At 37.0% G+C, this 20,836-nt stretch overlaps 1 protein-coding gene across 5 annotated transcripts in view; it reads right to left on the reverse strand.

The window, feature by feature from the left end:
* CTNNA3 (catenin alpha 3) overlaps positions 1-20,836 on the reverse strand; it is a 1,812,800-nt gene that overhangs the window by 1,616,785 nt on the left and 175,179 nt on the right. For all 5 annotated transcript variants that reach the window (XM_043926199.1, XM_043926196.1, XM_043926200.1 and 2 more), the window contains exon 5: positions 20,380-20,499. In XM_043926199.1, the coding sequence (XP_043782134.1) occupies positions 20,380-20,499 (120 nt within the window). The remainder of the gene's footprint in view (positions 1-20,379; positions 20,500-20,836) is intronic.

Genomic DNA, 20,836 nt, shown 5'->3' on the forward strand with positions numbered 1-20,836 from the left:
TAGGATAAGGAGGAACCGTGCAATATTCAGGACATACTTATACTAGAAAACTATTTGTCATTTATATGAAATTAAAATGTAACTGTGCATACTATATTTTATCTGGAAACCCTAAGTGAACTGATTATCCCAGCTGGCTATGGGCAAAGTGGAATACAAAACCAAAGTAAATGATAAAGCCTCTGGTGCTACACACACACACACACACACACACACACACACACTTACCCCCATCTAAATCTCTGCTGTATTTCCAAACATCACAATGTTGCCTCATTCAGTTCTGGATTTGGAACTTTATAGCAAATACAAACTTCACAAACATGAACACAAAGGTGCAAAAATATAACTTTGGGTTTTTTCAGCTTTATTAGAGTATAATGGACAAATTTTTCTATAATAAAATTAATTTCTTTATTCCAAGCCCTACTTTGCTCAGAGCAGAAATTTCATTTAATCCCATTCAAGCAAAGTCAGTCCATTTCAGTGATTTCCCAGTCACACTCAATTCAATCACATTCAAGTTAAATCGCTCTCTCAGATTTTTCTCCTGATTCCTCCTCCCTGGGGATGAGTCTAAGACAGAAGGGTTCATTCAGCTGCCAACACAGGACAGTTGGGAATACAGCCATCTACACATCCACCTGGATCTGCCTTGGTCCGTCACGGGCCTCCCGTTCCTGAAGCAACTCCACCCACCTGGTCTTCAGCACTGGCGAGCACTCGCCCGTGTGACAACTGGACAGTCTGTGGCTCTCAGTTCCCACCGCATCCTGTGATACCCGTGGTCAGCTACAATCCCCCTCACCCATCCTTTTATCTGCTGCCCTGTTGCCTCCACGCAACAAGCCTCCCTGACTCCCTCTCTTAGATGAATCCTGCTCTACCTTCAGGTCCCAAGGAAATTATCTGATGTCCTCCCAAACTAATTCAGAATTGGAAAAATATTCTGGCTGACAGCATGGCAGAAAAACTCACTCTGACTTAAGATCTTCAGAAACCTTTCTACTCTCAGATTAGATCTAGGATTCATTGGTCATCTCAGATAAGCTAATATCATATCTCCCACCCTATCAAAATGAGAGTAGTGGAGACAGTACTACAGACAGTAGTACAGACAGTTCCAAAACACAAGAGACAACGCCACACATGGACATCACCAGATGACCAATATCAATATCAGACTGATTATATTCTCCGCAGCCGAAGATGGAGAAGCTCTGTAAAGTCAGCAAAAACAAGACCAGGAGCTGACTGTGGTTCAGATCATGAACTCCTTATTAAAAATTCAGACTTAAATTGAAGAAAGGAGAGAAAACCACTAGACCATTCAGGTATGACCTAAATCAAATCCCTTAAGATTATACAGTAGAAGTGACAAATAGATTCATGGGGATTAGACCTGATAGAGTGCCTGAAGAACTATGGACAGAGGTTCGTAACACTGTACAGGAGGCTGTGATCAAAACCATCCCCAAGAAAAAGAAATGCAAAAAAGCAAAATGGTTGTCTGAAGTCTTACAAATAGCTGAGAAAAGAGGAAAAGCTAAAGGCAAAGGAGAAAAAGAATGATATATCCATCTGAATGCAGACTTCCAAAGAATAGCCAGGAGAGATAAGAAAGCCTTTCTTGGATATCAATGTAAAGAAATAGTGGAACACATTAGAATAGGAAAGACTAAAGATCTCTTCAAGAAAATTAGAGATATCAAGGGAACATTTCAGGCAAAGATGGGCACAATAAAGGACAAAAATGATATGGATCTAACAGAAGCAGAAAATATTAAGAAGAGGTGGCAAGAATAAACAGAAGAACTATACAAAAAAGATCTTCATGACCCAGATAACCACGATGCTAGAGCCAGATATCCTGGAGTGCAAGGTCAAGTGGGCCTTAGAAAGTGTCGCTACAAACAAAGCTAGTAGAGGTGATGAAATCACAGTTGAGCTATTTCAAATCCTAAAAGATGATGCTGTGAAAGTGCTGCACTCAATATGCCAACAAATTTGGAAAACTCAGCAGTGGTCACAGGACTGGAAAAGGTCATTTTTCACTCCGATCCCAAACAAAGGCAATGCCAAAGAATGGTCAAACTACCGCACAATTACAATCTAGCAAAGTAATGCTCAAAATTCTCCATGATAGCAAAGTAATGCTCAAAATTCTCCAAACCTGGCTTAACAGTATGTGAACCAAGAACTTTCAGATGTTCAAGCTGGATTTAGAAAATGCAGAGGAACCAGAGATCAAACTGCCAACATCCCTTGGATCGTAGAAAAAGCAAGAGAGCTCCAGAAAAACAAATATTTCTGCTTTATTGAATATGCCAAAGCCTTTGACTGTGTGGATCACAACAAACTGTGGAAAACTCTTAAAGAGACAGGAGTACCAGAGCATCTTACCTGCCTCCTGAGAAATCTGTATGCAGGTCAAAAAGCAACAGAACTGGACATGGAACAATGGGCTGGTTCCAAATAAGGAAAGAGTAGGTTAAGGCTGTATATTTAACAGCTTTAAAGAGTTATATACAGAGTACATCATGAGAAATGCCAGGCTGGATGAAGCAAGCTGGAATCAAGATTGTCAGGAGAAATATCAGTAACCTCAGATATGCAGATGACACCACCCTTATGGCAGAAGGCAAAGAGAAACTAAAGAGCCTCTTGATGAAAGTGAAAGAAGAGAGTGAAAAGCTGGCTTAAGGCTCAACATTCAGAAAACTAAGATCATGGCATCCAGTCCCATCACTTTATGGTAAATAGATGGGGAAACAATGGAAACAGTGACAGACTTTATTTTGGGGCTCCAAAATCACTGCAGATGGTGACTGCAGCCATGAAATTAAAAGACACTTGCTCTTTGGAAGAAAAGTTATGGCCAACTCAGACAGCATGTCAAAAAGCAAAGACATTACTTTGCTGACAATGGTCCATCTAGTCAAAGCTATGGCTTTTCCAGTAATCACAAATAAATGTGAAAGTTGGACTATAAAGAAAACTGACTGCCAAGCAATTGATGCTTTTGAACTGTGGTGTTGGAAAAGTCTCTTGAGAGTCCCTTGGACTGTAAGGAGATCCAACCAGTCCATCCTAAAGGAGATCAGTCCTGAATATTCATTGGAAGGACTGATGCTGAAGCTGAAACTCCAATACTTTGACCACCTGATGCGAAAAACTAACTCATTGGAAAAGACCCTGATGCTGGGAAAGATTGAAGGTAGGAGGAGCAGGGGACAACAGAGAATGAGATGGTTGGATGGCATCAGCAACTTGATGGACATGAGTTTGAGCAAGCTCTGAGACTTCGTGATGGACAGGGAAGTCTGGCATGCTGCAGTCCATGGGGTCACAAAGAGTCGGATACAACTGAGCAACTGAACTGAACTGAGTACAGACAGTGGTAGGAGACAGAAACAAAAACAATATCTAAGTTTGGTCTATTCTCATCAAATTCTCCTCCATCTCCCCAGTGTGGGGGGTGTTTCCTAGGGTGGCAGGAAACAGAGGATGAGACAATCCGGTTATGCCTACTTGCCTCTCCTTATACGATATTAAGTATTTGCAAAATTTGTTTAAGTATGCCTGATTTGAAACTTCTCTGAAACTTTTTTAAAACTTCTTTGAAACTTCTTTTGATACTTCAGTGTGAGCAGTCCAGGGGAGAAAACAGAAAAAGTATATAATTAATGTCTCAAAGTAAAATTACACCACACGATCTTGCATTTTGCTTCCAGGAAAGTAACCCCAATTCCATATTACCCTGAACTCTAACTTTTCCATATCAATCTCCCATCTTAATCTTCCTTTAGCAGTTACCGTGTGCCCTCCAGACCATTAGTTCCCCCACCAACAACTCATTTTTCCCTTATGTCTACAATGTGCTCATCCACACCCCTTCTTATACTGTGTCTTTGGCAATCCCTTCAGACAATCCCACTGTCTACCCATTAAGCATTAGGAATTCCATATCAGTCTTTTTCATAATGAACTGGGAAAGAATGGAGGGAGTAGGGACTAGAAAGAACAGGCTTGTTCTTATAGGACATTATCAAAATATAACCTGTTTTCAACCATTACTGCAAGGCTCAGGTCGTAACCCTATAAGAACATTCCCATCACATAGTAACTGTAAGAATTAGGTAACCTAAAGAACTAGCCTGTGTAATAGGCATTCCTACAGCTTCAGAGATGGGAAATCTTTATTACTGTAGAGTATCAAATAGGCAGTGTCTTCCTAGCATTCCAACCTCTCTGTCAATAATCTGTAAATGAACAGTTATGTACACTAAAAAGTCATCCTGCTGTTTTGTGAACAATTATCAACTATTTTTTATTAAAGTGAATTGCTACATAGTATGTTTCTTACATCAGATAGCCCTAGTAGAAAATATTTACATAATGCTGGGAAGAGTCTATCCTCTTTCCATAAACTCACTTTACAATTCTATTATTTTTTTCTTTCTAGTAGAAAATGGTTTCCATGCATAGAGAACACAGCTTTTATCTTGCTAGGTGACAGACTTACACATGCCTTTTTAATTTCAATAAACTAACCTCACATGCTGGTGGGGATTTTATTCATGAATATATGGCTCATGCTAGTGCTTAGGAGGAAGATATATTTTAAAAAATAACAAAGTATTTTCTGCCTTTACTAAAGCCAAGTTTCAGGGTTTTATAAGATTTAATACATTATCTCATTATTTTTAATGCATTTTCTTTAAAAAAAAATCCAAACTTCCCAAATCACTCCATAACAGTTTTGAGTTTCCTTTTCAGCAGAATGCTCTCATCCCCTATTGCTTATTCCAGTCCTAGCCCAAGAGAACCTTTTGCAAAGCCAGTTTTAGAGTATGGTTGAGTTAAGGAGAATATTCATGTAAGTGGATAGATATGGTATGAGTCATTGTTTGAGAACATGGTTATCTGTTATGAAGAAATTTTTAATTGTTTATAACATGATGCAATGAAATAAATTCTTGCCACTGTCCTAATTCCATCAATTTTGGAATAAAATTCACCATCAAAACTATAAATAAGAAATGTGGATCATAATTTTCATTAATAATAATGTTATATATTATTCCTGGTGTCTATAATTCCTCTGATACACGTATTTTTCTCAAGCACTCATAGAGACTATCTCACCTTCAACACACTATATGTTAATCTTAACTATTTTTTTTTATTATTCTGGAGTGTTAATGCTTTGTTTAGCTTATTAGTCTTCAAAATAAATGTTTCAATGCCAAATTTCATAAAAATAATGTTATCACTCTATCTAGCCTAAAAATACTCATAATTACCCATGCTCTTTAGTATCATCATCAGTTTTTTTAGTCTACTCCAAGATCTTAGATTGTGTTCACTGATCTCAGGTCTTATACAGAACCAACGCAGAAATATCTTTAAAATGCAGGATGATAATATCTATTCCACTTATACAAACATTCTGTAAAATTCTCATCTTTGACTTTTTTCATATTTATATCCCAGTGACATTAATAAATCACTAATTTTCTATAGCAGCAATGTGTGCAACTGGTTATTAAATTAAGGGTAAGAAATAAACCATTCCAAACCCTTTTTAACTACAGAGTAACAAATTTATCAAAATATTCTATCTATTTGCACAAACAGATGTATGGAACACAAGAAAATGTACAGCCTTTGATACAAGTCTCTCGTGAGCACCACATGTTCACAAGGGCTTACTTACTTATCATACATTACTTAATACAGAATCTAATTGAAGTTTCCTTTCCTTCATAAACACCCCACTGCTGGTATACTTTGATTTTCTCTTTCAGGGATCTAATTGTAGCCCAATATTTAAGCATTTAAAAAAGGTCAAATATCTTAAATATCTTAAGCCAGGAGTTATGTACTCCCTGTTTTACCTGGTAGATTTCAAAGATATTCCAAAAGATAGTTTCTTCTAAGTTCAAAACAAACTCCAGGTATACTTAGTTCATTTACTTCAGCTTAGTCTTTAGATTTAATGTTTCCCATGTCCTGAGTAAAATAAACATCATTCCCCAGTTGGTATTTTGACCTTAAATGTGTCTACTCTTACTGTATAACACAGACATGTTTTTATTAGAGTGAGCAAGAAGCAAGCTGAAAGTTTCTATCCATTTTTTCTCAAAAATGCACACTGATGCTTGCCTAAAATTTTCTTTATTCACGTGATACCCCCAGGATACGCTGCTCTGATCCAAAGTGGAAAATCCTGAGAAAACAAGCTTTGAACTCAGTTTTTTACTCAAAAACTGATAAAGAAGCTCTAAAACTTGCGTAATTTACCACACTTCATTTCTCGAAATTCACAGGTGATGATTAACAAAACTGTCAAAGTATCCTAACTATTCTTAATGACTTTAACATTAAAGCTCTGGAAATGACCTAAACACAATTACCTTTAATTTTACAAATATAAATTTAAGATGAAGACATAAATATATAACTATCTGCGATGAAACATCTGGTGTACCATTCATTCTGCACAACTGAAAGTACCAAGAAAGATTTCAGTAATTTCCAAGGTTTGGGTAGAGAGATTAGCACAATAGTCACAAATATCAATATCTAAATCAGAATGGGGAAATAATATAATTTCTTCATGAAGCAAAAAGTGATGTTACAAAATATGCAACTTAAAATCAGAGCACAAAAAAGGCCCTCAAAATAATCAAAACAGCTTAATCCCCTAATCTAAGGAACTCCTATCAGCAACCAGCACTACGTTTGGAAAATCAACCACAGGTCAGCCATTGATGCTGAATGGATGCAGCAACAGATCATTACCTACTTAATTGTGTATATACCTAATAGGCTCATACAGCTCCTTGGGAACAAAGATTTTGTAATGGAGTACATGATAAATACTTAACTATGGTGCAACCAGATGCTATAAGAACATGAGCAGCGTTTATACAGAGAATATTAGCATGTATTAATGCTGTGTGATACAATAGAGAAAAAGTCAGATTCATAAAAATACAGTTAAGAGAAGACTACAGTGTAAATTATAGGTTGGTTGTGGCATCTTGCTAAAAGCCCCTAGGTGATGTTAAAAATATTAAGCAAAATATGATTAACTTGGTCAATGAATACAATTATCAGCTGCTCATAGAAGAAAAGCTATTTACATTGCAAAAATTCAAAGATATCTCACTTCAAATGTAATATGACTGAAGAATATTAACTAGATTAATTTTTTGCCATTTGAAACCAGATTGCATGGAAGAAAACCTATAGATATACATAGGTTTGTAAATCACTGAACAAAATGCAGAGCAAGCCGCGATCCTGCTTCATCTTCTGGTGCTATTTGCCCTCACCTAGATGTATTTCAGCATGTGTTTCTACTCCTGTCACATTTGGAGCATGAGAAATAATATAAAAGCTGATTAGCTTCCTCCTAAATGGAAAACTTGAAACTTACCAAATATGGTATTTTAGAGAGCAAAAATTGAGTATGCTTTTAAAAAATAAAGGAAAAACTGAAATCTCTCATTACATATTAAATTAGCCTTCTGGCAATCAGTCCCTTACAAACAAACAGCTTTACATCTTCAAAAGGCAGCATGATTGGTGTGTGCATAAGTTTAAAGCTCTGCTGTCAGCAGAACCATTGCCCTCGTCTAAGCAGCATCAACACTTCCTTTGAATTTTAGCCAGTGGCGCTCTAGGCATGCTCCAGGCCCTACTATCAACACAGAGAGCCAGGACGATAGCAGTCATCTTTTTGCCTGACAAGGACACAGTGACAGTCATTGTGGTGTTTTCTGATTGTACACTCAGGTAGAGACACACAACTTGGATACACCAATTTAACAAGAATGTGTTTGAGACTTTAATTTTCATCAGTTGTATAGTAAGCATGTGACCAAGCTTACTTTTCTGGAGCGAATTCTGCTGAATCAATACCAACTTTTCCCATGGTCAGTCTGGCCAGATCACAATGAACACTGCAAGGTTAAAATACTACATTCTCACTTCTTCAGCAACTTGTACCTTACACTCAGCTGTCCTCATATGCAATCTTTCACTTGCAGCAAAAATATACAAAGGACAACTTCTACAACTACTGAAATATGTAATCCATAAAAATATACTATGCATGTGGATAAATGTGTCCTTTCACATGACAGTAAAACATCAAAATAAACTATAAAATTTGTGAGAAGGAAATTATAGTAGGAGAGCAATATCTTCTATGTCCAAACATTGACATGAATCTTACTACTGGACGATAACTCAAATCCAAGATATTTATTAAGTACTTACTATGTTCCAGGGACTGTACTAGGCTTTTGAGACACAACTAGAAATAATGCTCTCCTGCAACTTAGTACTGAAACTCCACTGATACTTGAACTGTGGACTGTGGAAGGGTAGCATAAGCATCACTGGGGAGCTTAACTTTCCAGTCTCACTCTAAATCTACTGAATCAAAATCTGTACTACAACAAAATTCCCCTTGCTATTTGTATACATATTAAAGTTTAGGAAGCGCTGATTTAGAGGGCACAGGATCTAGGTATTATCAAAGAAATAAAAATTCCTATGCAATAGAAAAGAACAAAATTACCTTTTCTGAATTATTTGCATATCCATGTACAGAAGTGGTTGAACTGGGTGATGCATATAATAATCCCTGTGCCCTGTGTGCTAAGTGACTTCAGCTGAGTCCAGTTCTTCGCGACACCGTGGACTGTAGCCTGCCAGGCTCCTCTGTCCGTGGGATTCTCCAGGCAAGAATACTGGAGTGTGTTGCCCTGCCCTCCTCCAGGGGGTCTTCCCGACCTAGGGATCCAATCCACATCTCCTGCGGATACCACATTGTAGGTGGATTCTTTACCCCTGAGCCATGGGAAAGCCCCATATGATCCTTACCTCTTCTAAAATGTTGTAATATTATTGCTTTGTCTTTCCATTTCAAAAAATGGCACTACTGAATGATTTCCATTTATATGCAACTCAATGTCAAATACAGTTTGTATAGTACACACACACACACACACACACACATATATGTGTACCTATAATTACATTCAGAATACAAACCAGAGATACCAAAGGATCAATATACAACTGACTGATGTATGCTAAAAGACTCAGAAAGAAAAGAAAGTGTAGCTGCTCAATCCTGTTTGATTCTTTGTGACCCTATGTATGGGACCCTGGTTCCTCAGAACAGAACCAAAGAAAATATTGCTTCCTGCTATTGTCCCAGCTCTGCATTAACAAAGTATATAACCTTGTACAAGACATCTAATCCCCTTGTGCCTCATTTTTTTTCACATCTAAAATATAACAGTCAAGTTCGATGAATTCTCCCCTGGTGGGTCAGACAGTAAAGAATCTGCCTTCAATGCAGGAGACCCAGGTTCAATCCTTGGGTCCAGAAGATCTCCTGGAGAAGGGAATGGCTACCTACTCCAGCATTCTTGCCTGGAGAATTCCATGGACAGAGAAGTCTGTTGAGGCTACAGTCTATGGGGTCACAAAGAGTGGGATATGACTGAGGGAATAACACACAAAGACTCTTTAGTTTGAAGTTCACTGACTCTTCTACATCCTCTTTGGTTTTCATCTTAAGCCACCAGAGGTCACAATCCTAGCAGTGAAAAGTTATCTCATTTGTACACAAAGGTCACTTTCAAACTACAAAACAAACTAGAGAAGATATCATTTTCAGAGTTAACTCTTTTAGAATTTTTATTTCTCATCAATACCAACTTTTATTGACAATCTTATAGACTTAGGTATGTCAATATAAGACATGAACAAATAAGTGCCACTTGAATGCAGTTACTAAAGTTTTTTTTTACCACCTCTAAAATTCTTATCCACATTGTAAATTTTGAAAACAACCCATAACAAAGAAGTAACTATTTCAATAAGCATTCCTCACTATAAAGTAGCTATAAGCTTCCCATAAGGCAAACTGTCATATAGCAAACAACCTTGTAAAAAAAATTAATAAATCTTTTCTGGTGCATGAAAGTCAGTTAGTGCATTTTTGATTCAACAGCTCTCTACTTAATTGCCACCAATAAACTAAACTCTGGAGAAAACAGATGGAAACAGAATAGCAAACCTTAGAACTGAAAAGATTTCTCTATAATGTTTTACTTTACTAGTTTAATAGAATAAACTTATTTTGTCATGACTATTAACTGTATACAATGTGGAAATCACAGTTTAGAAGGAGAACAAGTATATAATATGCATCATTTTGATCATTTTTTTAATAAAGAATAGGGTTCTTCTATAAAACTCCATAAGGTGTTTTAAATTCATACTATAGCTATAGAAAATGAAATCACATTATAAAGATCTGCAGTTTATGAAAGAGTGAAAATGGTTGAATGGCTATTGCAATAAGCTAGAAGTTAGGAAATATGAATATTAATTTTGAATCTGCTACTGATTCAGTACAACCTTGAATGATGCACCCAAACTTCTCTCTGTATCAGAAAACTGAAGAATAAATTTAATGCCATCTTTTTTTCCCTGTGAGACAAACAGCTATGTGCAATTGAATAAAAAGAGAATTGCATATGCAGTGGACAGAGTAAAGCATATTTGGACTGTTTGGACTTTTTTGTAGCACACTGTATTATAATCCAACATTTTCAATATCTATTCAGTTTTTAAATGATGTCTGAAATGCTTTGGAATCTTCAGAAACAGTTTTATACATGGCATAAAAAACCATTTTACTTGATTTGGCAAATAAGAAACAGAATACCATCTAAGATAGACATAAATATTTTAATGCAGCAGTTTTTGGTTCTCTTACTCTTAAAAGCAATAATTCAATCAGAACTCTTTCAAGATATTTGGATTAATTACAGAATAAGTAAGAGAAGGATCTTCTCCCAATTGAGCTATTAACATATTTCACCCAATAAAGGCCAATGAAGTGAAACTATTGCTTATAGAACTCTCTTTCTAGAAGTTTAGCACCTCCTCATAACATTCATTCAGCTTCCATTACACTCTTTCTTAGACTGCATCTAAGTAATCCCATAAGCATGTGTACTTTATTTTTAAAGTTCTTAAGTAAAATATATTTTCAACTTAAATTTTAGTGTTAACCAAAATGGGAAGTTAGTTTTCCCTTACACTGTACTTACAGATAAACAAACTCTCAGTACAACAACATTGAATAACCCCTTATCCAAGATGATCCATAATATTTTTATTTCTATAAGCCTTTACATGGCTAAAAACTAATACTTAAAATTTCTTCTTCTACTCTATGTGCTATAGCACAAAAACAACCAGCCTAAAAACTATCTGTTTTGTTTTGCTATAAGCATTCATTTCACAAGAACACTACATTGCTGTCTTGTGTCCCGCAGAAGTCTTGAGTTCCAGGGTAAGCCTGGGATTCTTTTCTATGTGGTCAGTCATTATCTATCTAGGATTTTATTTCTTAATGCAAGGTATTAACTTGCAGTCATTTTTACTAAATAAAATTCATCTGATTTATTTCTCTCTTTCTTCATTGTTAAGGGGTCTTTTTAAATTCAACCCCTATTCTATAATGTATTATATACGCTTCAGGTTTTGGAGTTATCTAAAGGAATTAACTCACTCAGCTCAGAAAAAGAAAAAGGCAGTGTTCACTCCCAAACATCATCACTAAAGAGAAAACAGTATTTTACTGAATGATACCACTTGGAACCACAGGGGAAGTTTAGGTACATGTGTTGTAATTATCACATGAGTTCGAGCTTAGTCAGGACATTAGGTCTAATACACTACTTCTGTCACAGATAATCATGACACAGTACTCAGTACCTTAATTTTACTACCCATCAAAAGACACTACCTCAAGAACACATGAGGGTTTCCAGTTCAAGATAGTGGAGTAGAAGGACATGCACTCATATCCTCCTGCAAGAGCACCAAAACTGTAGCTAGCTGTTGAACAACCATCGACAGGACTCTGGAACCCACCAAAAAAAGATACTCCATGTCCAAAGACAAAGAAGAAGCCACAAGACAGTAGGAGGGGCAGAGTCATGACAAAATAAAATCCCATACCCACTGGGTGGGTGACCCAGAGACTGGAGAACAATAATACCAAAGGAGTTCTCACACTATTATGAAGGTTCTGACCCCCACATCAGGCTTCCCAGCCTGGGGATCTGACAAAGGGACTGGGAATCCCGAGGGAATCTGGCCTGAGGACCAGCAGGCTGTGATTACAGGACTTCCAGAGGACTAGCAGAGACAGAGACTCTAGACTTGGACAGCACAAACAAAACTTTGGGTGTACCAAGACCCAGAGGACAGAAGCAGTGACCCCACAGGAGACTGACCCAAGACTATTTGCTAGTGTTGGAGGGCATCCTGTGGAGGCATGGGTCAGCAGGGGCTCCCCACAGGGATGGGGGCACTGGAAGGTCCCCCTTGGTGTAAACCCTATTGGAGTTCACTATCAACCATACCACAGAGCCTGCAGACCCCAGGACTGGGTTACCACCTTAGGCCAAACAACTAGCAGAGAGGGAGTGCAGCTCCACCCATCATCAGATAATTGGATTAAAGCTCTACTGAGCAAGGCCCTGCCTACCAGAGCAAGACCCAGTTTTTCCCATCACCAGTCCCTCCAATCAAGAAGCTTACACAAGCCTCTTAACCTCATCCATTAGACAGCAGACAGAAAAAGCACAGTCTTACAGCAGCTAAACCAAAAACAATATTACAAAAGTTAACCATGATAAAAAAGCAGAAAGTTATGTCCCGGATGAAGGGACAAGATAAAATCCCAGAAAAACAACTAAATGAAATTGAGATAGACAACCTTCCAGATAAAGAATTCATAATAATGATAGTGAAGATGATTCAAGATCCTGGAAAAAGAATGGAGGCAAAGGTTGAGAAAATGCAAGAAATGTTCACCAAAGACCCAGGAAAACTAAAGAACAAATAAACAGAGGTGAATAATACACTGGAAGGAATCAATCACAGAATAACTGAGGCAGGAGTACAGATAAATGACCTGGAAGACAGAATGGTGGAAATCACTGCCACAAAATAGAATATAGAAAAAAGAGTGAAAAGAAAGGAAGACTTAGAGACCTCTGGAGCAACATTACATGCACCAACATTGGCATTACAGGGGTCCCAGAAGGAGAAGAGAGAGAGAGAGAAAGGACTTAAGAAAATATTTGAAGACATAATTGCTGAAAATTTCCCAAACATAGGAAAGAAAATTGTCAGCCAAGTCCAGGAAGCACAGAGAGTCCCAGGCAGGATAAATCCAATGGGGAACACACTGAGACACAATGACAAAAATTAAAGACAGAGATATTAAAAGCAACAGAGAAAAATGACAAGCAACATACAAAGGAACTCCCATCAGGCTATCAGCTAATTTCTCAACAGAAACTCTGCAAACCAGAAGGGAATGGTATGACATATTTAAAGCAATGAAAGGGAAGAACCTACAACCACGAACTCTACCCCGCAAGACTCTCCTTTGATTTGACAGAGAAATCAAAAGCTTTCCAGACAAGCAAAAGTTAAGAGAATTCAGCACCACCAAACCAGCTTTACAACCAATGCTGAAGGAACTTCTCTAGGCAGGAAACACAAGAGAAGGAAAGACGACAGAAAAAAAACCCAAAACAATTAAGAAAACGGTAACTGGATCATACATATCAGTAATTACCTTAAATGAAAATGGATTAAATGCACCAACAAAAGACATAAACTGGCTGGGTGGACACAAATATGCACATGTATGCACTTCCGCTTACCACATCACTCTCCCTGACTCCAAATTGTATGTAATTATTTTATATTGTTAAGTTAATCAAGTTCCCATTATGACTTGCAATTGTAATTATCTTTTATTTCTTGTCTGGCTACTGATTGTGAAAACTGATAAACATCTTTTACTATTGTGATTACATAACTATTACTCACTTAATACCACTGTATCATGATTGGTCAACAGAAAAATAAGAACTCTATGCCACCAAAACTAGTATCTACCATAAAAACCTGTAATCAGTTTTTAAAATCCAGAAACATATCAGAATTATCTTGAAAATTTTTGAAAAATAAAAATGCTCAAGTATTGCTTTTTTTCTCCAGAGTTCCAGATGTTTCTAATAAGCAGTCATGTTTAAAAACAACTTGACTATATGAGGATCTTCTACTTTTATCTAGTTTGTTTCACATTTTCTATTTCATATTCAGTGCTCCCATTTCATTTAGTTTGAAGTAAAGTGGCTCAGTCATGTCTGACTCTTTGCGACCCCATGGACTGTAGCCTACCAGGCTCCTCCGTCCATGGGATTTTCCAGGCAAGAGTCCTGGAGTGGTTGCCATTTCCTTCTCCAGGGGATCTTCCCGACCCAGGGATTGAACCCGGGTCTCCCATATTGTAGGCAGACGCTTTATCCTCTGAGCCACAAGGGAAGTCCCTTCATTTCGTTTATGTTCTCCAATTTCTCCATCTCTTCTCTTTTTTTTTTATGTTCTTTCTCAAGACTTTATCAAGTGTAGTAGAAAAGTTGTTTATACATATATATATAAATATGTATTATATATACTGTAGAAAACCTATGAATTTTTGCCTAAATAAAAAAATTATGACATTTGATTCCATTGGTTTGACTTAGTATGAATAGAATGCTAGATTTCGAATTAAAAAATAGATATACAACAAGCAACAAAAGTTTACTGTATAGCATAGGGAACTATAGTCAATATCTTGTAATAACTTATGATGGAAAAAATTTTCAAAAATAACATGTGCTTTTATATAACTGAATCACCTTGCTGTGCCTCTGAAACATTGTAAGTCAACTATACTTCAATAAAATATACATATTTAAAACACACACACACCCATTAGAACCAAATACTGCAATTCCCTTTTCAAAAGGTATCAACATTTTTATGACAGAGATCACTAACCACTGCTACATATGTCCAAAACCATTATATTCCATATGTTCATAACAGTGCTGAACCCTATGTGAAGTACAAAAGCATATGAAAGAGAGCATATCCTTATGGAACTTACCAACCATCTAGGATGAAGACTGATGAGAATTATACAAAACAACACTATAATAACTACAAATTATACTAACCACAAATCAGGCACAATGCTAAGTCCCTTATATATTGATTACTTTATGTATTTTAAAGGATTTAAAGCATATATGTACTTTACACTTTATATATTGCTTTCTCAAAACAGGTTATAAGTTAGGTATTACTTTCCTAACATTTTAAAAGAAGAAACTACAGAAGAAGTCTGTAATCATTCAGATGTTAAATTGAATGACACTGATAAAAGCTAAGAGTGACAAAGAAGGAAGTTTACATACTGACTGAAAGCCATAGGATAAAGAGTCGTGAGGAAGACTAGACTTCAGTTTGGCTTTAAAGGAAGATTAGTAATTAATTAAATAAATATAAAAGGGCTAGATATAAAAAACTTCAAGTTTATGAACCCTGTGAAAAGTTCAGAAGACAAGAAGAGCATGCCATGATCAGGGAGACAAGAGGGAATTCAGAGATCCTGATGTGCTCCAACATGGATATGCATCTGAAGTACATTTTAATTTTACATATTTTCTCATCAGTGTATAAATGTGCTTTAGTCTACATAAAGTTCAAGTTAATAATGTCAACTTTATACCAAAGGACCTCAGAAGCCTCTGGAAACAGGATGTGTCTTATAATGTTATTTTTAATATTGTAAGTATTGAGAGGACTTCCTTGGTGACTCAGATAGTAAAGAATCTGCCTGCGATACAGGAGACCACCTATAGTGCAGGAGACCCAGGTTTGATCCCTGGGTTGTGAAGATCCCCTGGAAAAGGAAATGGCAACCCACTCCAGTATTCTTGCTTGTGAAATATGGACAGAGGAGCCTGGCTGGCTACAGTTCACAGGGTCGCACGAGTTAGACACAACGCAGCAACTAAATCACCACCAGAATATCAAACTTTATTTTATTCCAAAAAGCAAAGCCCCAAGAAAATCTCTTTATTTATAAGCTCTCGAATTAATACATAAACCTGGGTTCTACATAAGAGCTAAATCTTGCTAGTACTTTTATATATCATCAACCAGGAGGATAAAAACCAAGCAGTCTAAGTAGGTAAACTCAAACATTGCATGTCCAGATATACTACAAACTCAAAGTCTTCAGATTCTTCGGTTAATAAGGCTTTGGCACCCATTTACTTCAGACAGATTCATCCTGGAAAAACCACCAGGAGAGGAGAGGAGAGGGAAAGGAAAGGAAACAAAAGGAAAGGAAAGGCAAAGCTAATCTACACCTAGGAGACAAAACACTATAACCATCACCACCAATCCACATTTAAAAAAACGGTAAAAGAATAGAACGAAGTATTCCCGGGTCGTATCTGGCCCAGGGAAAGAAATCTCTCAAAATGATCTTTAAAATATCATAGAATGGGACATAAAATAAAATCTAATGAAAGAGTCCAAGAAAATAATTATAGTTCATTGGGAATTCTTAATACATAGATAAGGTAGCCTTGATGTTCTGTGTTTGTTTAAAGAAACAGATGGAAAATGGAATATATTAGGAGAAAACCTAAATAATACATACGGCAAGAAGCAATATGTCAGCTTTTGGCATCCAGGAAGCCTAAGGGTTAATATCCTTCTGTATTTTAAAAGTACAGTAAAACATATCAATTTTAGTTGCCTCTAATCTGAGGCCAAAACTTTTGGCATACTTCCCTCTTCACAGTGATAAAAGTACCAACAAGTATTTATTGAGTATTTGTCATGGGTCAGATACTGTTGTGAGCACTGCAGAAGATACAGCATTGAAGGTGACAGACAAGGTCCTGCCCTTATGGAGCTTACGTTCTGTCACAAAAAGAAATGATAAATGTGGTTGGACCAGGGAACAAAGCATGACTAATTCTCTGGTACAAAGCATCCTCTCCTACAAGGCAGAAGCCTTCTTGCTGAACGACAGTTTTACAGAGACCTGAATCTTTTCCAGGAGGAGAAACTTATAGTGTGTGTTTAGAGGTTTGGGGGACTTTGCAGGGAGTAGGGGTGTAGGATAGGGCTTCACTGGTGGCGCTAGTGGTAAAGAATCGGCCTGCCAATGCAGGAGACACAAGAGACACGCATTCGATTCCTGGGTCAGGAAGATCCCCTGGAGGAGGGCATGACAACCCACTCCTGTATGACTGCTGAAAAATCCCACTGGCAAAAGAGCCTGGCGGGCTACAGACCATAGGGTCACAAAGTGTTGGACATGACTAAGCAAGGAAACAAGGATAGGACATGAAAGCAAATCCCACTAAGTCAAAAAAAGCTAATATTCTGACTCTTTAAACCCTGCCCATCCAGTAAGCACAAAACCTCTGTGGCTTTGGCGCAGAAGAACTTGGTTAATATTACAAATTTCTAGGAAGCTTTGATACATTTGGAAGCTAATGGGAAATAAAGTTTGTCTTTTCTCTGCCATCTCACTTGTTCAGTATGTCTTCTTGCAATCCTCTTTTATTTTCCCTTTTTCTATTTTGAGACTTTTTTGGTTTTTATTCTTCAGAAATCAATGCTTTAACCTACTAGAACTTATAATATAACACCAAGTATAGTTTCATTTCCAACATTTTATCCCTCTCCTCCTATCCCTTTCCCTCTTTTTTTATTACTCTTTGATCCCTGACTTTCTACTCTACCATCCTTTTTCTAACCACTTCACTCCAATTCCCCTTCCATCTTCTCCAGACAGAAAAAAAAAAAAAAATGATTACTAGATACAGGGAAAGACAGAACCAAGTAAAACAAAGGGTTGATAATATGCTATGCATGCAGGTAAGTTCATTTTGTAAGAATTTGACATTTCAAGTTTAAAAAACTGCCTTATGTGCATAAATTTTCTTGGACTAGAATTACTAGATATAACACTCAAAGACTACAAAAGTAAAGTTTTAGGGGCTTCTCTAGTTGTCCAGTGGTTAACAATCCACCCTGCAATGCAGGTGATGTGGGTTCAATCCCTGGTCAGGGAGCTATTAATAAGATCCCACATGCCGCAGAGAAACTAAGCTCTCACACCAAACTAGAGAGACTGTGGGCCACAACAAAAGTTTCACATGACGCAATGAAGATCCCATGTGCCGCAACTAAGACCCAATGCAGCCATATAAAATAATAAACATTAAAAAAATAAAGTTTTACATATTTTCTTAGCTCTGAAGATATTCTTTCAAAAGTCCTTTTGTGTTTTTGTATATATTGAACAATTTGCATGAGAGAGAGGAGGAAAGAACTGCCCCTGTTTTCTGCCTCTCATCAGAAGTCCCTTTTCAAATGTCTCTTTAAGTCCCAGATCTGGCCTCTCCTGAAACTGCCTTCATACCACATACCTAGAATGCCTCGCTTTATTATCCCTCCAGTTTGTCTCCCTGCAGGGATATTGGGGACAGCCCAGGTTTGGAGTCAGACTGATTTCTACTGGAAGCTCAGCTTTACTTTACTTCTCCAGTGACCTTAGGCAAGTTACTTAACTCTCTAAACAATTTTCTCAACTGTAAAATGGTGAGGCCAATCTCATTACATTGTTATAAGCATTTAATGATCTAATCCATAAATGTTCTAATCACACTATGTGGCATACAGTTGTCACTTAATAAATAGCATATATGATTTATATACACATACACATATGTACACATATATAAACACCCAAGTGCCCGTCTTTTCCTCACATACACATGCACTCTACCTGTCTGTTTTCAATGCCATTCTCCCAGAGCTCTGCCTTTCTGCTGTTGAAGCATTCACAATTTTCCAGATTCACAATTAGCTAATGTAGGAATCTAATCACTGAAAATGTGCTAATGAGAAAGGATAAGAGAAGAGGACAGTGACTATTGCCTGCCAACTCCAATACCCCCCAGTGGTAAAATATGGCTCTTGGAAACAAAACTGTACTAAAAACTACATAGGCTGGAGCAGTGATTCACAGTATGAATTTTAAGCAGTATCATTTGGGAGCTTACTGGAGTAGTTCTCAGTAACTGTGACTGCTTCTTTTACATGTGTTAATACATAGGCCATCACTAATACAAGAATAAAGAAATAAATGGATATTGTGTCCTTTTTCATATGAATTAAAGTATGTGCAGAGATACTGCATTTGCCCCCAAACACTCTACAAAACAAATGTAACTCCTAGGAAAATAAGACCATGAGAAGGTTAAATATCCATGTAATGTCTGTGATAAAGCAAACCCTAGAACACAAGTCTCTTTTCAAGTCACTATTTCTAGGCCATACTATGTTGACCTCATAAAGTTTATATAGGACATACTGATTTGAAATCCCCCTTTCAAAAGATGCGAAATTTGTAAATTAGGCAATGTCAAGAAAGCCACACCATCTGCCAGACTAACAGGCAAGTCTCTTAAGTAATGGACTCAATGCCTGGCCATGCAAGTCAGCCACTTAGTCATTTTTCTAGACGCTATCCATCATTGAGCACATTCCCAAATTTCATGCAACATAATTTAAACATTTAACTGGCTGTTCTGATTGGAATAAACGGTCAGCCCAAGTAAAAGCTTGACAATCCTGACACCTAGTGGCTATGAAAAACTAGGGGGGGATCCAGTTTGGGAAAAAGTAGCTATCTACCATAGCAATATCTTACAAACTACAGAGAATTTAATGATTATTAATACTACAAAATACCAATTCTAAAAGCAACACTATAAAATTCCATTTTGGCTCTGATTTGTCTAGTGGTCTATACAAAGAGGCTGAAACACTTGCATTTGTAAAGCATGTTTTTCTTTAACCTTACACATTTGGCAAACTTACTAAGCTTCAGAGATCAAACAAGAAAACTAAAGCTAAACTAAGCAAAAAAAAAAAAAAAATTATTTGGCATATTTATGATTCCCTTCTTTAATTTTGTATGTACATTCACATCCTTTCTTGATCTTGAGGTGGTTTTTCTCCTCACGTATCCCCCTGTCAAATATAAAAGCCATCTATTCAAGCCACAGAGGTTCCCTTTATGTCACTAAAGCATCCTTTGTCAAAGGATAGCTGAACCCTCACAAACCAGCAGGAGTTTTCTTTAAAAAAGGTATAAGGACACACGTGGAAACCCCCAAAGTGCACATCTAAAAGCAAGGACAATGTTGAATGCTGCAAAAAAAAAAAAATAAGAACACAGCAGGTCAGCACCACACAGCACAACTTATTTCTGCCTCAGACATTAGAATATAAGTCTCCCCAGACCCACCTAAACCTCTGACAGGCAGAAAGGTGAGAAGACTTAAAGTGTTCACACCCTCCACCAAGGAGAGCTCTGAGTCCTACCTGCTGACGTTTGAAGGCTAAATAGTCCAGATTTTCAAGCTCCTTCCCAAGCTTCTGGTAGGTTTTCTGGAGATCAGATTTGCTGGAAACATTTTTAAGAGACTCAAACGTCCTCTGAAACTGAAATTGAAAACAAAGTAAATCATTAGGATAGCAGCAGATTTTTCTCAAATTCCTAACCAGCTAACAAAGACTATAAAGAATTAGAAACTATATGCTAAGTACAAGCAACATTGCTGCATGAATGAGAAACTTGTTTAGTCCTCATTGTAACAAAAGAACATACAGAATTTTAAAAATTTTTTACTTTTCATGGTTTAGGATACAATGCTACCCTTAAAGAAAAAATTACAATGAATGTATAATTTCCATTAATAATGAGAAAGTATTAATATTAAAAGATCTCTCACATCCCAATCATGGAAACAAATTTATGTAAAAGTACCCACTTGTCTCT

The sequence above is a fragment of the Cervus elaphus genome, chromosome 15 (assembly GCF_910594005.1).
Source record: "Cervus elaphus chromosome 15, mCerEla1.1, whole genome shotgun sequence".
NCBI classification, from domain to species: domain Eukaryota; kingdom Metazoa; phylum Chordata; class Mammalia; order Artiodactyla; family Cervidae; genus Cervus; species Cervus elaphus.